The 19,183-nt window shown below is 40.6% G+C and overlaps 1 protein-coding gene across 2 annotated transcripts in view; it reads left to right on the top strand.

Moving 5' to 3' along the window:
• cabp4 (calcium binding protein 4) overlaps window positions 1-19,183 on the top strand; it is a 36,948-nt gene that overhangs the window by 13,911 nt on the left and 3,854 nt on the right. The window contains exons 5-8 of one of the 2 annotated variants that reach the window (XM_039613897.1): window positions 3,509-3,539; window positions 7,423-7,566; window positions 15,283-15,392; window positions 17,933-18,080. In XM_039613897.1, the coding sequence (XP_039469831.1) occupies window positions 3,509-3,539; window positions 7,423-7,566; window positions 15,283-15,392; window positions 17,933-18,080 (433 nt within the window). Of the gene's footprint in view, window positions 1-3,508; window positions 3,540-7,422; window positions 7,567-15,282; window positions 15,393-17,932; window positions 18,799-19,183 lie in introns of those variants that run through there. The other variant, XM_031751026.2, reaches the window with a different exon arrangement.

Below are 19,183 nucleotides of genomic sequence, written 5' to 3'. Positions count from 1 at the left end.
TGCTTTCTGTGCCACAGGAGACTCATTTGTGACAATGCTGAGAGTGGCCACTGAGAAAAAATTTGTACTAGAGCCGAGCACCACTTTTTCTCTTTCGCAGTCATAATATTCACTGAGTCTGCAGAGAAAAGAGGGCAGAAAGTAAATGCTACAAAATGTACTTTTACTTTACTTATTTTTTGTGAAGCTGGCCTCTGTCACAAGTAATCATATTAAGTTAAAAGGTCATTTAACTGCAAACCACATTGTTTCTCTAACTGCTAGATTAATCTTTAAACACACACATGAGAAGAATTTCCTGTAAATGAAACCCACCCCAAGAGGAGCTGTGTGCCTACGAACATTTAAAGATGTTGCATAACTCGATCTCCTAATAACTACCCGGACTGTTTCAGAGTTCCAACCCATTTATTGGAAAAGGAAGAACATCTCACCATGACCTTGGGCTACCGCGGACAATTTTACACTCCTCTCCGACTCACTACGTCACCTGCCATGACTGATCTAGCTTGTTTTACTGTGGCGGTCTAATGTTTGAATTTACAAGTGATGCTTGGACACTGAGGTAGAGAGACCATATATCCTGCAGCCTTCCTAATCTCAACACAAGTAGCAAGATTCCCTGTCAGCCTTCATCAGATCTAATCGAACAAGCGGCTGGCAGAGAGAAGAAGAAAGACAACTGATACATGTGCACATCAGACAGAAGCACAGTTGAATGCAAAGCAAATCGCACTGTACTCGGGGGGCATTTACCATGCCCGTAATGTCACTGCTTTGTGGTTTTTTGAGAGCCTTTTCACTTCGATGCTGATGCATGCTAATGTGAAGCATCAACGTACTTCTCATATGTGTACATGCGTCATGCTTACAAAGCGGTGTGCTGCTCAGTGGGCCACATGAAGGCAGACAAAATGAAATGAACCATTAATGGGCTTGTTCTGACGGATGAATTCAGAGCCTGAGTTGCATGCGGACTAATCATTTCTGGATGAAAAAAAAAATCTAATTAATATGTTGACCTTGCTATCTGAACATGCCTTTTTGTGGTTGCAGGATCCTGTGCATGGTAAACAGTGGTGCAGCTCTACTGGCGCTATTGAGTTTTTGTTTTTTATGCAATGACTGTTTTACAACTTAAAAGCGTTGTATAAATCACTAGTGCCTTAATGTTTTAGGTAGAGCCCACATTTAGTAATATAACTCATGGTGCAATTGCATCTTGACGTCGCATTTATGTTACAACTCTTGCTGCCAATTTTGCACAGTGAATAATCATTTGAACGCCCGCCATGCGGCGCAGCTTCCAAATAAACGAGGGGCGCCTTTTCCTGATGCTATTGTGCACTTGAACGGGATGACCTTGTATGATTTATGAATTAGACACGCTGAGTGCCAACATGCATTAGGAAGAAAAATATTGCACTTCTCTTTGCATTTCATTCCCCGTGCCGCTCTGATTTCCCTTTTTATCTCTCAGTTTTCGAGCATTTAAAAAAATGAACAACTCAAGGTTGAAGAACGGTTTGCCTTCATAAAAGTAACAGTAGAGTAATGAAAACAGACACTTGATTAAAAGCAAAGGTGAAACTTTAAACTGTAATAGCTCACAAGCAAGGGTGGAATGGGTTCTGGGGTGAAGTATTTTTTATACATGAAGAATATGAAACTAATTAGAAGCAACTGAAATTCAACAGTGTCTCTCTTCTGTATGATATGCAGCTTTTTTTTTATTCTCTACCCCTTAAAAGCTGATGAGGAGTAACGCTTGAAGCTCTTTTTTTCTGAACTGAGCGGTTTCTGTTATAATTCAGGCCTGCCTATAGAACAAAATGACTGAGTGTGCAGCAGAAATTAGTGAGGGTGGTCTGTGCCTATGTAGCTACGCCTGGAAAGTGTTGAAAAGATAGTGTGTTGTACAGCTCGCTCCACGCCCTTTCATTTAATGATGGTTTCTTGAATTTTTTTAGGTCTACTTTGACCTTCAGTACAAACAAGGAAAGTCAGGGTCAAATGCTTAGACATCCAAGGCCCTTATGCCCCCCAAGCCCCAGTATATTATTGTGAAGTTTGAAGACGATCCATAAAAATTTGTGGAAGGCAAGAAATATTCAAGTGAATAGTTACATGGATAGTTTTGATTTGATAGTTGAACCTCTTGTAATGTGCTTTTATCTCATAATTTTTGTACTGAGCCTTTCCAATCCCAAGTCAAAGTATTGAAACACAAGCCCACAGCAATTCAGCCAACATTTGTTCTGTACGTAATCAAAGTTTTTAGAAGCTGTCATCTCAGTCTTGTTTCTTTGAACTTCCAGATATCCTCGGGCTTCTTTTTGCTAAGCAGCATTTCCATATGTCAGTCTCCATTGCTCTGTAAGATGACTGAGTTAGCATGTTTCTTGCTTTTCCCCCCGTGGACGATGCTTCTGCAGTAGAGTTGCACACAGTTTGCAAGCCCTCGAGTCAAAACACTGTGGCACAACCATCTCGCTAAGCACACATCATCTCAGTGCATCTACAGGATGATTAATGACATTTCAGTGTGATCTTTTAATATCTAAGCTCTTTTTTATGCAAATTCAAATCAGCACATGTTTACAAATGTGCTAATTAGAACACTCTCTCAAGGACTAAGGCATGTGATATGTGACTATTAAGTTGTTGTTTTTTTCAAGGGCTTGCATATTGTAGTGTGTGATGGATTCTTGCAAAACTGCCAAACCACAAAGCCCATCCTTTTAAGTCTGCATTTCTTGCCTTCGGATACGTATTCCAATTGATTTCACAATCATAATGTCTTTTCATTAAAACTGCCTGTCTGTAGCCAAACATATAACAACATATTACTATTTTAAGCAGTCAGCACACCTAAATTTCACTGTCATCTATTATTCTTAATGACTAGATAGAGATTTTGTTCCTAGCTTCTAGCTTTGCCTCACTCTGAAAATATGGAAATGTTAGAGGAAAAAAAAAGGAGAAAAAGAGATCACCCTGAGCAATTGTCAAAACAAGGCACAGAATACTGAATGTTTCACACGCGGCTATATGCAAATTATATATCTTGTGTCAAGTGCATGTGTGTGTGTCTCTGTGTGTGAGCACATGTGTATTTTTGCTTAAACGTACCTGTGCTTCTTTGTGACAGTGCAGAGTTTCTGCAGCTCACTGTTATGTTATGGCTGTGCATGGGTGTATATTCACACAATGCTGGGTCTCCCTCAAGATGCTGTGTTTGTGTATGCACGTGCGCGTACACTAGTGTGTCATTTTGCAAATTAGCAAGACATGTCGCTGGGTTAAATCCCATTAGAGTTTACTGTCAGCATGCAGCAGCAGTGCTGACATGATATGGATGTTATTCTAATTTGGTAGTCAAAAACAGATGATCACTGGGATGATTCTCAGGAGAATTCACAGCTTTAAAGCCAGCCTGATTTCATATCCCCCGTTCTGATACTGTTGTAATCATTTCAACTGTTGTTTTCTTTCCTCTGCTGTGCAGGAGAGGCAGCTGATGCCGCTGGAGATAGATGGTAAGATGTTGTTGAAAGTGTAATGGCAACGCAAGCACATGATAAATTACTAGTCAATTCACACCCCAGAGTACTTAACTCTAGACAAGATGGCAATACTTCTATGAGAGGCACCACCTTACTATGCAAAATCCCGTGAATCTTCAAAGTGTTCACATCCCACAGTGTCAAATATTCCCTTTCTAATTGTAGATAATTTATCGGAATTTCAGGAGTGAGACTACACCTCTACCCATGCCCCTTCCGGTTCTCTATCTATATGTGACCCCTCCCCCCCTCCCGGCTCTACAAGCTGTTCGTTCTCCAGAAGGACTTTAACGCTGCTTATCTTATAAGAGTAGGAGAATTTAACTCATCGTATGCCACCGGCCATCCCGGGGAACCTTCCAGCAGTTTCTCTTGCTGCCCGACAACCCGGTCTGCTACATCCATCCATCAATCCATCTCTATCCAGATATAAAGTGACTCTGGCCGCTCGCCACCTCCGTGAATTTCAGGAAGATCACCCCCTAGCAAAACTCGTCACAGCTCCACTCCCGTTGCTGTGAATTTGGCCCTCAGGTTGGGCGAGTTACCTGAAAAGCCGACACACCTCAGTACTGGACTCAAAAGACACGTCATTGCCATGCTCCAGTAAGGTCTCCCAAAAATATTTTTCCATTAAGGATTTAGACTTAACCTAGCCCACTATCATTCAACTCGTGCATATCTAAACATCAAAAATTTCTGGCACAAAGATGCCAGTTATGCTGTTTTCTATCTCTCTTTTGCAAAGTGCAGAAGCAAAGTTTTTGGATGGCAGTTTCACTGTTATTGTTCCCTTGTTTGTAAATTGCAGCAGCAAACCTCTCTGGCACTGGGATGCCAGATTCTTCGTTCTCTAGCCTCCCTTTGCAAAATGCTGCAGCATACTTTTCTGCCACCGGGATACTAATTTCTCTGCCATCTATCCTTCTTTTGCAAAAGCAGTAATGAATCCACTCTCCCTTTTATCACTCCTTTGCATCATGTAGCAGCAAACTTTTCTGGAACTGGGATGTCAGTTTTCTTCTCCCATATTGCTGATTTGCAAATGCAGCAGCAAACATTCCTTATGCCAGGATGCCAGTTTCTCAGTTTCCGTTTCTTTCTTTGCAGACCTTTCTGGCACCAGGTGCTGTTTTCTCTGCCATCTGTCCATCATTCGCAAAATGCAGAAACAATGAACATTACTGGCACCGGGTTGCCAGTTTGTTGCTCCACTATCTCTCCTTTCCAAAAAACAATGCAAATAGTGCTGAGTTAGCATTCTTTTTTCAGCACCGGGATGCCATTTCTACCCCATTGTTTCCTCCTTTGCAAAATGCAGCTGCAAACCTCTTGGCACTGGGATGCCAGTTTGTTTCTACACTACCCCTTTTCTGCAAAATGCAACACCTAACCTTCATGGCATGAGGGTGCCAGGGCAGCTTCCATTAACACGTGGCCAGGTTTTACAGCTCAAGCCCCTTCTTTACAACCAAATGATGTTCATTCCTCCCTGGATACAGCAATTTTTCCTCCCAATCTACTGGTTCCAAGCATTCCTACCAGTTGTATTTTTGCAACAGTGTTTGACCTTTGTAATGCACAGTCATTATTGCTTCCAGGGGATGCCTTCTTTGGGGATCTGCCCAGCGTGGGAAGCACCAGTCCCCTCTGAGGCCTTCCCCAAACCGCAGCCTCAATTTACATTCAAGCCATCTGCCATTAAATACTAGAAATGCTGTCAAACCTAAAATGAGAATGTTATCCCAGCTAGTAAAAAGATACAGTGTCCGTGTTATGGTGCTGGGGCTGCTGCAGCTTCAGGCACCGAGAGGACCTCTATAAAATCCACATTTCCACTGGTGGTGAAGTGTATCACAATTTTGTCAGGTTTAGCAAAAGATCGTGGTTTAGGCTTAAATATTATTTTTCACAAGATTCATGCTGAAAAATGATGGGTTCTCTGTGCTATAAATCTGATGTCATGTGCTTCCTTTTTAAACATCCATATGTGACAACCTGGGAGTGAGGGATGTGTTTCAATATTGCTTAAATTTTGTGTCACCACCAGAGATGCAAGTAACGCCTTGTAACGAGGGTGCCTGTAATCTGATTACTTTTTCAAGTAACGAGTAATGTGCTCAAGCCCCTTTGCAAAAACGGTAATTAGATTACCGTTACATTCCCGCCTGGATACAGCGTTAAAAACGTTTTTTGCAATCTACTGACAGTGACGTGGCATTCGACGTTCGTGACAACAGCTGTCTGCAGATCATAATATATCGAAAAGGGACAGAGTGTTTGCACCTTTAAAGCGTGGATGTACTGACCTTATTTTGAGTTTGATTCCATAAAAGTGACAAAAACATTAGTGTCCGTTGTGCGTGGGAAAAACTTCTTTTTACAGCGAAAAAACCCCTAAACTTCCAAGCAAGCACCGAGTGTACTACGACGTAATGTGAAATTCACAGAGAAACTCTTCTTCCACTGACCGCTGCGGCACACCTGCACCAGGGTAAACCTCCTCCGCCTACCCCAGTCCTGCTTTACAGGTGAAAATACTAGAACATGCCGCTGTCTTTGATTTTATTTATTTTCTGCTGTGTTTTCCATCTATTTGAAAGAGTGAGTGTAAACACAAAAAAAATATTTTATTTTATGGGCTGGAATGTTCAGAAAATAGGTTTAAATGTTAAACAAATTTCTTCCAGTCAGAGAATGTTGCATATAATTTAATTTTGTTGATGGTTAAAAGATTAAAACTAATAAAACAAGTTTTAAAAAGAGACTTTTCCATTTGATTACATTTTGTATGATGAATTATGAAAAAGTAGATTGGCTGAAAGATCTATCGCTTTATCACCTATTCTGATTGTCATCGTGCTTTTAAAAAGTAACTAAACATCCATAACTAAGTAATCGATTACTTTTGAAAACCAGTAAAGGAGATTACTTTTTGGGGATGTAATCAGTAATTAGTAACTGATTACTTTTTTTCAAACTTGACTGTGGTCACCACACTCACACAAGGGGGTGACTATTTTTTAACATGTATTCCAAGTTTGGGCTACACCTCAGAATACATTTATTTATTTATGTTTTATCATTTTTTACTTCAGATGTGCTGCCCTTTGTTCAGTAATCCCTGCTGGAAACAGGCAACAAATTATCAATTCTTTGTACCAAAGTCATACACATTTAACCTACATTAAGAGCTAGTTTCCCAGACAGTGATCTAGTCTGCAGGCTCCACATTAAACAGTGCGAAACTAGACGTACCTGCAGGTTGGAAAACTTAAGCCAGTGTACAAGAGCGTTAAACCTGCATTCTATCTGAAGGCCAGCAGATGCTGATAGCAAGTGCCAAAAAAATCCTATAGAAGCCTACAGGAAAATGACTCTCTGTCCTGACCTCTGTAAACACTTTACGGAATAGTTTCTGGACTCAGTCACTCATTCTGGGTCGTACTGTCTATTTTGGATGGAGGATTCTGTAGTATGAAAGCACACACTCCACAGACTCTCCTTCCTTGATGGAAAGTCTATCTGTGGGATTGAGGAGATTCTTAAAATATCCTTTTCACCATTAGACAATATTCTCAGTTCATCAGTGTTACATTCCCACCATACTGCCAGAATCTCCTTGAAAGCGCAATAACTTTGCATTTTGTACAATAACTTATTTGCAAAATGCAACATTTGTCTCCAGAATCATAGACACGTACCTTTAAACACACACCTATCACACACTAAAGCTCAGACTTCTGCTTGTATCTGCACATTGTGTGTGTGGGTGTGTGCATGCACGCTTGACTCTTGGGAAAACCCAACTTTACGGTTTGCTGCAATTGATGTCATTTGTTTATGTGTCTGTCAGAGCTTCAGGAGGCCTTTAAGGAATTTGACTATGATGCGGATGGCTTCATCCATTACAAAGACATCGCAGACTGCATGAGGACCATGGGCTACATGCCTACAGAGATGGAGCTCATTGAGATCATCCAGCAAATCAAGATGAAATGTAAGTATTTATCTGGCAGTGTGCATCTATAAGGACCCATTTCTCCCTAAGAGGCTAAAGCACGCGTGCATAATTGATGGATCTTTCAGTAGAGTGCAGGTGTGAATGTGTGAGTCGTGTGCCTGCACAAACCTACGTGCTTGTGTTCTTTCCTGTGAGTCCTTGAGGACCTTGTGTTTGCCTTTGGAGTTGGGGACATTCAAGACGTTTTAGCAAGCTGATTAATGGTCCTCATGCTGCAGGTGCTGGGGGTGTACGAGTGTTAGTCTACATGTAGAAGTGTGTGTTTACACTTAATCTTTCTCCCGCTGCCCTTAATGTTGTTTGCCTCTGCCTTCTTTTCTGAACGATCGAGAAGCAGATATGTGTGTGGTAAGTGTTGAAAGTTTAAGGTGAATCATCTTTGCAGCTAGAATTTTGCCATAGCCTGGAGTGAAGTAATCTGTAACACCCACCCGATGTCAAAACAACCTTTGTTCAGAAAATCCAAAAAGTTCTATTAAGACTATACAAAAAATTCAGTGGACGGCCAGGATTTTTCACACAGATCATGCTACTATCTGCAATTATTAGGATTATCATAATATTTACTATTGTATGCTTTGAAGCCCAATATCAGCACACCTGCACATCATGAGAACTCTTGTTTTCATGTTTGTGTATAGCATTATTTGAGCAGATTATATTTCTCCATAAATAAGAAGCATCATAATTATTCTCCTATAAATAAAACATCATATTTATATGCAATAACACAACATAATATGCATAGCAATTCAATTAATTGCATTCACTTTGATGATGTGTGTTTTTCTTGAGTTTTAATTGGCTCCCACTGAATGCATGTGAAAGGCAAGAAAAAAGATGCAGTGGGGAAGGAAACTTTAATCCTCTAAACCATGATCTGAGGTAACATCCATTTCTGATGACAGCACTATAGCTTGACCAAGTTTAAGTTAGATTTTAGAGCTGTGGGGTGACTCCTGGTAGAGTATGCTTCATGTTTTATGCACTGCATAATAATACCAGGCAGCAAACTGATAAAATGCACAAGAACCACTTACTCGGAACAATAACAACCCACATGAAAGTATCCGTCTTATCTTACCTTCACCTTTGCCTGCACAAGTGACCAAACAAACAGTTCAATCTTTACTAGGAAAAGTGAAGCGCTAATGTCAGATCAGCTACAGATCATTAAAGGACACACATTTACCAGCAAATGTCATTTCGGTCCATTAAAATACCACCATGCTCCTTGCTCATTCTTTCTTTCTTTTTCCCCTGTTGATTTTCACAACCGAAGCTCAGCCTTTCAGCTGCTGTCAAACAAACACAGACAAAACAATGAGAAAAAATGCATTACATATTTCCACAGAGACACAGTTTTCTTGCTTTTATTGTTAAAAAACATATTATGTAAGTGTTTTCACTGCAAAATTGGATGACTCAATATCATTACGGCAGAAAACTTTGATATTTCTTTTCTGTATTTGTATGTAGCTGCTTTAAAAATAGCCTTGACTCGGGAATAATTTAAAAATACTACTGTGACTTAGTGCAGAGCAACCAGAAAAATATGAATGAATGAATGAATGAAAAGAATGAAAAGATGCACCATATGGACAAAAGTATTAGGCCACACCTCTTAATCTTTGAATTCAGGTGTTTTCAGTCCACGCAGTCTGTCTTTACAAACATGGGTTTTTTCACTGAGTGGTAATGTAACCGGATGCGATCTCTATAAGAAGGCATTTAGTGAATTTCCTAAATACTCCACAATCAACTGGAAGTGGAAGCTATTTGAAGACCATGTGGCAGTAGCAGACCATGTAAAGTTACACAGACAGGTCCTTGGATAGTGTGTAAAAGACGGCAACGCTTTGCTGACTCAATTACTACAGAGCTCCAAACCTCCTCTGTCATTAAGATCAGCACAAAAACTGTGTGGCATAAGCTTCCTGACATGTTTCCATGGCCTAGCAGCTCCTGTAGGTGTAATATGTGGGTGGGCCATTGCTTTTGTCCTAATAGATAATAAGAATAATACTGGACTGTGAGTCAGTAGCATCTTCACCACACCTGATCCAATGAGGCTGTTTCTTTTTTTTCAGCTGTGATCCTCGGGGACCGGAGTGCAGCTGGCTTCCTCTCCTATACCAGCTAGTAAATTAGGTTCAGCCGGTGTCCCCAGTGTAAATAATATCCTGATTAGATTCTTAGAATGACACCAACAAGGATATTGTTGTGGCAAGATTAACCTCGCTCTCATGAATATCTCCATCTAATGTGCACCCCTTCAAAAAGTGAACTAAAACTCATGCAGCAAATACAGCTAAACATGTAAAGGGGGAAAAAAAATGACTCGCACTTTAATCACTACTGTCACAAGGTGTAAAACTGCAGCCATGAAAAGGGTGACTCACATGTGAAGCTTTGCACATCCGTATATAACAGGAACCAGAAAATAGATGAAGTGATGCCTCACACAGTGTAGAGAAACTTTTTCCATCTGTAGCTAAAAGGAAAACCTTAAGAGAAATATTGAGCACACCAGGCCTTTAGAGGTTGCAGCTGTGTGTTATATTTTATGCCGTGTCTCATACTCTGTGTTGAGTGTGGCTTTGGTTTGATCACTAAGGTGCTGTCAGCTTTTAGATATTCTAAGCTCGTCCTCTGTAGTGTAATCCCTCTAGATTGATTATGAAATTCATCCACTTGTTTTTTCGAGAACAACCATTACACTATCAATTAAAAATAATCATAATCTCCTAAGGCTTTTGGTGGAGTTTTCTCAACCCTGTGATCTCAGACTGACCCACTTAAGGCTCAGAAATTCTTCAAGGCTGTGTCAGGAATCCCCCAGACAGCTGCTTCACAAGGGTAAAGCCAGTCAGCCAAAAAATATACTTTACCTTGAGGCAAGCATGAAAATCCTTTACCAACCCGAAAATCAGAGAATTAATTGCCAAAAGTAGGTTTTTATGTAAAAATCCTGCCACTGCTATTGTGGTAGGCAGCGGTTTTATCCATTAGCCTCATGATTCAGCATCATTTACAGCGTTTTTCATTCGGGCAGTTTGTTGCGATTCTCTCTCTCAGCAGACTCGGAGTACTGATTAAATTTTTGAACCACAAAATGACCACGTGGCTTTATTGAAAGAGCCTTTTCCGTCCAACAAGATCCAGATAATGAAAGAAGACAAAGCCTACTGGTCCACACTATCAAATAAGCCTGTCTTTTGTCGAACTAATAACACGAGCCATCCCACTGTATCAGTCTGTTTTGATAATTACCATGGAGAGCAATCAAACTGGCTGAGGAAGTCAACACAGTGAGCACACGAAGCTGATGCACCGAGGATGTTCATAAAAATTTTCATAACAAGCTTAAGTTACGTTAGGCCAGCTATACACTTATGTAAATATTGTGGTCTCTGGGAAATATACATTGGACAGCTATAGCTTTGTATCCAGGTCTCTTAAAACAGCCATGCTATCAAGTAAAAATGTCTGCGGTGAGAAAAACAAAGTTGAAGTTTTGGATTGGTTGATAGTGTGGGTCTCAGCTGTTCCGTCTCAATATACCTCAATAAGGAGAGATCATTTGAGGAAATAAAAATGAACATGATTTATTGAGATACAGAATTTAAATAAAACCTACCTGGTGATTAGACTCAGTTAAATGGTCACAGTAGGGCAAATACCGAAAAATGATAGAAATAAGACAGGACTCCTTGAAGTCTAGTGGTGGTGAAGATGATGATGGAGGCTTGGATGGGGCGGGTAGCACGAATGGAAGTCTGAAAGGCAGAATGACAGAAGAGCAATGAGATTTAAAGCACACAGAATGGAGGCTGATTGGCTCGGAGAGGGTGGGCAAGAAAATGGTTGGACTAGAGTAATGATGCCAGCACTGAGTCTGACAGCGTGAGAAAGTGGAGGTGATGTAAAGAATAGAACAGCAACCCGAACAGCCAGGAAAGCTGGAAGATGAGCGAAAACAGATCTTCCTTTGACCAGCATTTTAACTTTAATCTCATTTCTCTAAGCTCAACCAGTCTGGCTTCTTTTATCTAAGAAATACTGAAAAAGGTCAAACTAATACTATTGGCTAATAACTTGGAACTCTTGGTAAATTCTATTAGCAAATGTCCTCCTGTCTTTTTTAATGTAATTCAGTCTTTACCTGCATTCCCAAGTCCTTCTTTGTTTGTCTTCAATTGGTCCAAAATGCAGGAGCAAAGCCCCAAGCAAAAACTAGCCAGCACTGAGCCCTTTCAGTTCAGTATTTTCAATCCAGAATCCTCGCATACAAGGTCTTGATTAATCAGGCCCCATCTTATCTTAAAGATCTCATAATACCATATCACCCCAGTGAGCACTTTGCTCTCAGACTGCAGGCTTACATGTGGTTCCTTGGATATTTAAAAGTAGAATGGGAGGCAGATCCTTCAGGGCCGTTTTCTGTGGACCCAGCTCCCAGTTTGGATATGGGAGACAGACATGCTTCCTATGTGTAAGATTAGATTTAAAACTTTACTTTTTAATAAAGCATATAGTTAGGGGTGGATCAGGTGACCCTGAACTCTTGTTCTTGTGCCTTTGCCCTGTCTTCCTCCCCTCTTGGCTCTGTTGGAGGTGTCTTTCTGTTTAAAGGGAGTTTTTCCTTCCTACTGTTGCCAGAGCGCTTACTCATAGGGGGTTGTTGGGTGTTGTTTCTCTCCAATATTGTCGGATCTTTACCTAACAGTACAACAGCTTGAGGAAACTGTTGTTTTGATGTGGCGCTTTATAATTAAAACTAAATTGAATTGTGTTCATTTTTAAATTTTACGACATGATTTTACATATGAAGGGCTCCATGTTCAGGCTCCTGTGTACAAAGCAGACCTGACCCTGATCGTCTGATCATCTGACTCAGTTCAGTTCAGTGTTCTTATTTTAAATCCAGAGGCGTCCACGCTTTTGAGGATGCACCACCTAAACTGTAACATATGCTCTCTCAGCCTGTCAGGTCAGTTAAATGTGTAATAAAATAAAATATTTTTTTCTTTTTCATACATTTTTGGGAAAACTTTTTTTTATAGATCATATACCTCTTTTATAGGTTATTTCTCCTCCCATTATTTCTGGCTATAGTTCTTATCTAATGGAAGTGTGGATGTAAAAATGAAGGGAAGACTGAGACAATATATACAGGGTACATGCACAGAGGATATTGAGGTAACAGGCAACAGATGTGGAGACGGCTGAAAACTAATCACAGACTAATGAGACACGGGGAGCAAAACTGAACATAACGCACATGAGACACAGGCTATCAAAAGAAAACAGGACGTAACAGAACATGGGAACAGAAACGCAGGCTGGACTCTGACACAGACACGTAAACACATACAGAGAGAACAGACTCAGGGACAGGAGACAGGACTGGCACTGAGACCTGGACAAAGACACACGAGCTTGATGCAGACAGAAGACAAAAACCCAGACCTCACACAGATGGCGAAACTGAGATGAGACTGGGACAAACTGGACAAAAAGACTGGGACAAACTGGACAAAAACGTTATTTTGTTATCGCTTTTTATCGTTAACTCGGTTTTCCTGGGTCTAAACAAAATATCATAACCAGGAATCCGCGACACCTCATTGACTCCGATAGAAACTATATAGCACCAAATCACAACAACAGTCAAATTAAGGTCCAAGGGCATTACAATAACAGAGAAAAATCCCCAAAAATCAGATGACCGCCTATGAGCAGGAACTTGGTGATAGTCAGAAGACAGGACAGTAAAGCATGCTACTTCAGTGCCACTGCTGGTAAAGAGGATTAAAATCAGTTTGGCTGAAATGTATTCCTTAGTACCTCTGTAATTGGCTTACAGTGCTAAAGCCAAGTTTCCAGTCTCTGTCTGTTTGGATTTTTTTTTTTTTTTAAACTGCCATACATGGATGTCAGGATTCCTGGGTCATTGACCCAGCGTTTTCAGTTCATGTTCTGTTTTCACCACTTCTGCCATTTCCTGTTTCATTATGTTCAGCTGTTATTCGCCTGTGTCCAATTATCGTCATCATCCAGTCTGTGTATTTAAGTTCCTCAGTTTTATCACTTCTCTGTCGTGTCATTGATGTTCTGGTGATGTTATGTTGTCGTTTACGCCTGCGTTCAGTCAGCCAGCCATTCGGCCTTTCAGTCAGTCCTTCAGTCATTCAGTCAGTCGTCCAGCCAGCCAGCCATTTCCTACCTCTGTTCTGTTTGTTCATTCCATCGGCAATAAATACCAACCTTCACCTACCTACCTGTGAGTCCAGCGTTTGGGTCCTCCTTCTCTCATCCACGACACAGATCCTGACAATGGAGAAGTATCCTGCTGGAGCTTTAGCTTTGTTTGAACAAGTTATTTCCCTTTCACTCAACATCAGACTCCAATCCATAGACCAGCAATAAGTGGAATACACAGCAAATGTCCACTCTTCACTAGAAAGTGGGGGTGAACCTAGCACCACGTGGCCATCTAATCAGAGCAGGTGATGAGGACTAATGCTGGTTTTAAATGGGACATGCTTTCCAATTGTGCACCGTCTTTGGCAGGCTGGTCGGTCAGGTCAGCCTAAAACAGAGCTAAATGAAGACTGATTTTAAGTGAAAGCCACTGAGTCTCTAGCAGCGGGCCTTAAAGCCCAAACACATTGCCCAAAAAATCGATTAAGTATGATATCTAGAAAAAAGTCACCAAAATTCTCACAAGATGTTGATCAATAAATATTTCATGTGCCCGTAACACCTACACTGTTAAAAAAAATTAAATGTGCCAAATGGGTCTGGAGAAGCCGGGGAGAACATTGTCCCTGTAAAGTTGTTCAGCATGACCAGTTTGGTGGTGGTGGGTCAGTGATGGTCTAGTGACACATGCATCGAGGGACGCACAGACCTCTACAGGCACCAGCACCCTGACTACCATTAGGTATCAGAATGACATCCTTAGACCAATTTTTAGACTGCTGCAATGGGTCCCATCGTTCCTCCTCTGACAATGCCCGACCTTATGAGGCGAGAGTATGCAGACAGTTCCTGGAGCATGAACGAGTTGATACCATCGACTGGTACCCATACTTGGCTAACCTTAATCCAATAGAATACCTCTGGGACTGTTTCAGTCTGTTTTAGTCCATCCAACACTGCCAGGTTGCAGCTCCGACTGTTCAGGAGGTCGTGATGCCCTGGTCCAGATCTGTGAGGAAATCCCCCAGGAAACCATCCGTCATCTCATTAAGAGCATGCCTTGATGTTGTCAGGCATGCTCAGGCATGCAAACACGTGGGGTCTATACAAGCTAATGATTGCTATTATGAGTTGCATCAATGAAATTTGGTCAAAATGGACTAGCTTGCCACGTCATATTTCTACTTTGATTTTTGGGCTGTCTGGATGTGGGTTGATAATCTTCATTTCCATTAAACGATGTGGCATCCTTTCATTCCTAACACATCACCCAGTCTTTACCAGTATAGATATCCAGCATGATTTTCTTCCCCATTGATCTGATGTATTTTCAAAATTTTCCTTCCTCCTTACCAGCTTTTTTGAACAGTGTATGTGCACCACAGCCTCACAAGGGAAGCACACAAACTCTTGACAGTCTTTCTGTGCATATCTGTGAATGTGTGTGTTCACGTGAATGTGTGTGTGTCCTCTGTCTTTCTACAGGGGGTGGTCATGTAGACTTTGATGATTTCTGTGAGCTAATGGGGCCGAGGATGGTGGCTGAGACAGCTCATATGGTCGGGCTGAAAGAACTCCGCTGTGCCTTCAACCAGGTAAAAGGGTCTCCAGCCAGAAAGTGTAAAAAAACATTCCATTAAGCAAGTAAATTAGACCCGGTACTGACAGTTTTTTGAAGTGTGCGACCTTTCTTTAAAGATTGCCAAGTAGTGACTCTTACCTGTAATAAAGGCTGAGGGAAGAGGGCTTTCTATGTAAGGATACAGAAGAAAAGGGTTTATAAGAAAGAAAAATATTTCTATCGATGAGATTTTCAGGCAGCCTGGTTTGCGCTGTCCAGAGACCCACAGTTTATACTCTAAATACATTTCTTCATGCCACCTGTAAAATTGTTCTCAACGGAGTTGCCTTCAAATGCTGCGGTGCCTCGTTGACGTGGGAAATATTTATTGAGTCGTTTCCTTTGACACGAACACAGAAGCAGGTACAACCGCGGCTCAGGGCCCTCATGTGACGTCGGTTGTGGCCGAGCCAAACAAGCGCGATGATGTTGATGATGTTATTTGTAAGCACAGCTTTGCACACCTGGGTTCATCCCATTACCACATTACAGAATGATAGGTTTTTAATGGGTACCACAAAACAGACAGCACTGATAATGTGCTCTTAATGATTTCAACTGAGAACACATCAGAGTGTACATCAGGCCACTGAGATTCATTTATCTGTGTTGTAAATTTAGCCTCGTGTTTTTTTTCCTCGCTCTTTTTTCTCTATTATGACAAGCAAGAGAGAAATTGGATATGAGCTGCAATTTGGAAATTATTTTTGAAGCTTTTTAATAAATACAGTATGTGGATACATTCAAATGGCAAACAACATATAGTTTACAGCCGAGCCCATAACGTTTTGGACAACGATATAATTCTTGTAGTTTTGCCTCCCAAATCTCTTGAATTTACCAAAAGTATTGTATTAATTCTTTATGAGTTAAAGACATTTTTAGTGATAGTTCCCCCATTTTCAGAGGCTTAAAATTTATTGGTCATTTCATGTCATGACAAATTAAGCAGATTAAAGAAGTGGAGTTGATTCCAAATGATTCAATTAGGCTGAAAAAATACAAATAATAGAATAGAATGCCTTTATTGTCACTATACGGTTGTACAATGAGATGCAGAGCATCTGCAACTCAGTGCAAACATGTAGGGGGGGTGCACAGTTCTGTAGCACTATATACATATGAACAGTATTAACATAAATAAATATATGTAAAATGTACAAATATACAATCTGGTGTAAAAGAGTAAATATGTAAATAGATAGTGTTATGTATATACAGTTCGGGTTATTGCACATAGAATTTAGTATTGCACAGTGGTGGTTTATAGAGGGAAATGGGAAAATGAAGGGGTGGGACTGTGTTATCGGTGCGTGTATGAGTTAAGGTTGGTTATGGCCTTTGGGAAGAAACTGTTCTTGAGTCTGTGGAAACTGTTCTTGAGAAACTGTGAGAGAGATGAATGAATGTACTGGACAGCTCAGTCACAACAAAAACCACAGAAAACAATCAAAGTGGATGATCACAGAATTATTTCAATTATTACAAAAAGCCTTCATGGCATTCAACCAAGTCAAAAACTTGGTTGAATGCCATGAAGAAGGTGGACGTGAATGTAAATACACAAAGGTAAAAACCACAGATTACACTCAGAAAAAGAAGGCAAGACTGACATTAAATAACCATCGCTTCAATCTGTTTTTGTGCTATAGGACTTTTATGCATCAAACTGTCAGTAAAATCCACATATCTGGGATGTTAGGGTTAAAAATTGGTTTAAAGTTTGAAGTCTGCACTTTGGACAAAGGAGAGTCAGGGAGGCTGTGAAGTCATCTTAAACTGGTGATTTGGATGGGCCGGTGGGTCTGTTGACTCCAGAGGGCTGATTTCTAAACGGTTATTGTTATGATTTTGTTAAACTCCCGTGGTTAAACCTCAGACACATTTGATGTTTGATTTCAAATTCACTGTCGTGGTGTATGCAGGGAAAACTGCAAAAATGCATATCGTTATCCACTCGTGGGCCTGGGTGTATGTTATGAATGTTTCCTCTGTTTCGTCTTTGACTCATTACCATTGCTGTCAGAAACCAGAAATTCCAGCTCTGGTGTTTGAATCAATTTGTGGAGAATAGGACATTAGCTCTCACCTTTTCTGAATAGAGAGCTTCAAAACTCAAGCAGAACAAATGAGAAATAATTTCAGCTCATTCTAACTTAGAGTCTCTTCAAAAGCCTTTCTCAACTACTAACATTTCATGAGTCAGCGCTGAACCATCTGCACATTCAAGCTGTTTTCAAACTCCCAGAGAGCTCACGCAGCCAATTTGCATCCACATACTCCATGCAAAACTCAATTTCTTTTATTGTTTCTCTTCTGCTTGTTATTCCTTGTATTGTTGTTCTGTATCCAGTGCTTGATTTCATCATTATCTAACAAATTTGTAATTTAATTTTTTCTTTTTGTTCTTTGCATTGTGCTCAGTTCTCTTCACCTATGGTCTAATTATTCGTCATCTTCGCTCACTGTATGTTTGTGCTCCGACCCTCTTGCTCTTAACCCTACCCGCTGCAGTTTGACTGTGATGGCGATGGAAAGATCACATTTGATGAGTTGAAGGAGGGCATGAAAACCCTCCTCGGGGAGAAGCTGAAGAAAGGCGAGCTGGAGGAGATCCTCAGTGACATTGACCTCAACAAAGATGGCAACATTGACTTTGATGGTGAGCGGTTGGGGACTTGTGTGGGAGAGGACAGACTTCAGGCAAAAATATGAAAGGGAATCATTATTTTAAAACAGAAAAAGTGAGCGCAGGGGATGGGTGTGCAGTGTCATTATTAGCCAGGGGTACTTGTATGACTTCTGTAGTCAGTGGATTTTCAGGCAGGCTAATCACTTTGTCAGCCTATATCAGCTGATACTCTACGTATCCAACTGGCAAATCTTATGCATTTACATTATTTACCTTACCTTATTCTGCTCACAGTTGCTGCTTCTGCTGCAACCTCCTTTGCAACCCACCTTCATGTCAGTTTTTTAAGTTGTGCCAACCTTAATTAGTGCCAAATGTTTAGTTAAAGATGCCTGCTCTGTTCTGTTCTGACATTATTCGAGGCTACTAAAATTCCTTATATGTACTTGAAACATAGAAGCTGGACAGCTTCATTAAAATGTTATAGGTGCATCTAGAGAGCCGTTTTACCACATCCACATGCAAGAAAAATTAAATATAAATCCTTTCACCACATCACAGGCGTGTGTGTCAAGTTCCACCTAACTTTTTAAGCTTTTCTAGACGATCAACAACTTTCTGTTTCACCACCGTGTCACCAGGAGATGCTCTTAAATGAAGGGTCACAATTTTTACACTAAAGTGGCTCCACAGTGTAGCGATTTTTACATTTACCTAAACAGGGAGACAATTGAGTGCATGTAGAACTACCTGCTTTGGTGAACCTTTGTGAATAAAGGAGCAGCTAAAAGTAAAAAAAGTAAAAGTTTCTGCTTCTTCTACATTTTTTCTTTTTTTTTACTTAAGCATCATCAAGGTCTGAAGTGTCCGTGAATATTGGAGCATAGATATGTCGAGACTGGGACTCTTATCAAATGTGAAATCTGGGGCAGATTGGACAAGTTACAGCAATTTTGAGTTTCATTGGAAATTCGGCTTCCCATCAGGGTAAAGCTGTCTCATCTACACTCACAGTTTTCACAATAAAGTAACATCTACTCCTTAAGGCTCCCAAAAACCTGCTTGAATTGGTGCATCAGCATGTAAAACATCCTTTCCCCGGTGCCACTAGATTGGCTATTGCTAAACATTTC

The sequence above is a fragment of the Oreochromis aureus genome, linkage group 6 (assembly GCF_013358895.1).
Source record: "Oreochromis aureus strain Israel breed Guangdong linkage group 6, ZZ_aureus, whole genome shotgun sequence".
NCBI classification, from domain to species: Eukaryota; Metazoa; Chordata; class Actinopteri; order Cichliformes; family Cichlidae; genus Oreochromis; species Oreochromis aureus.
The sequence above is the reverse complement of the archived record's forward strand: the minus strand, read 5'-3'. Positions and strand labels throughout refer to the sequence as shown.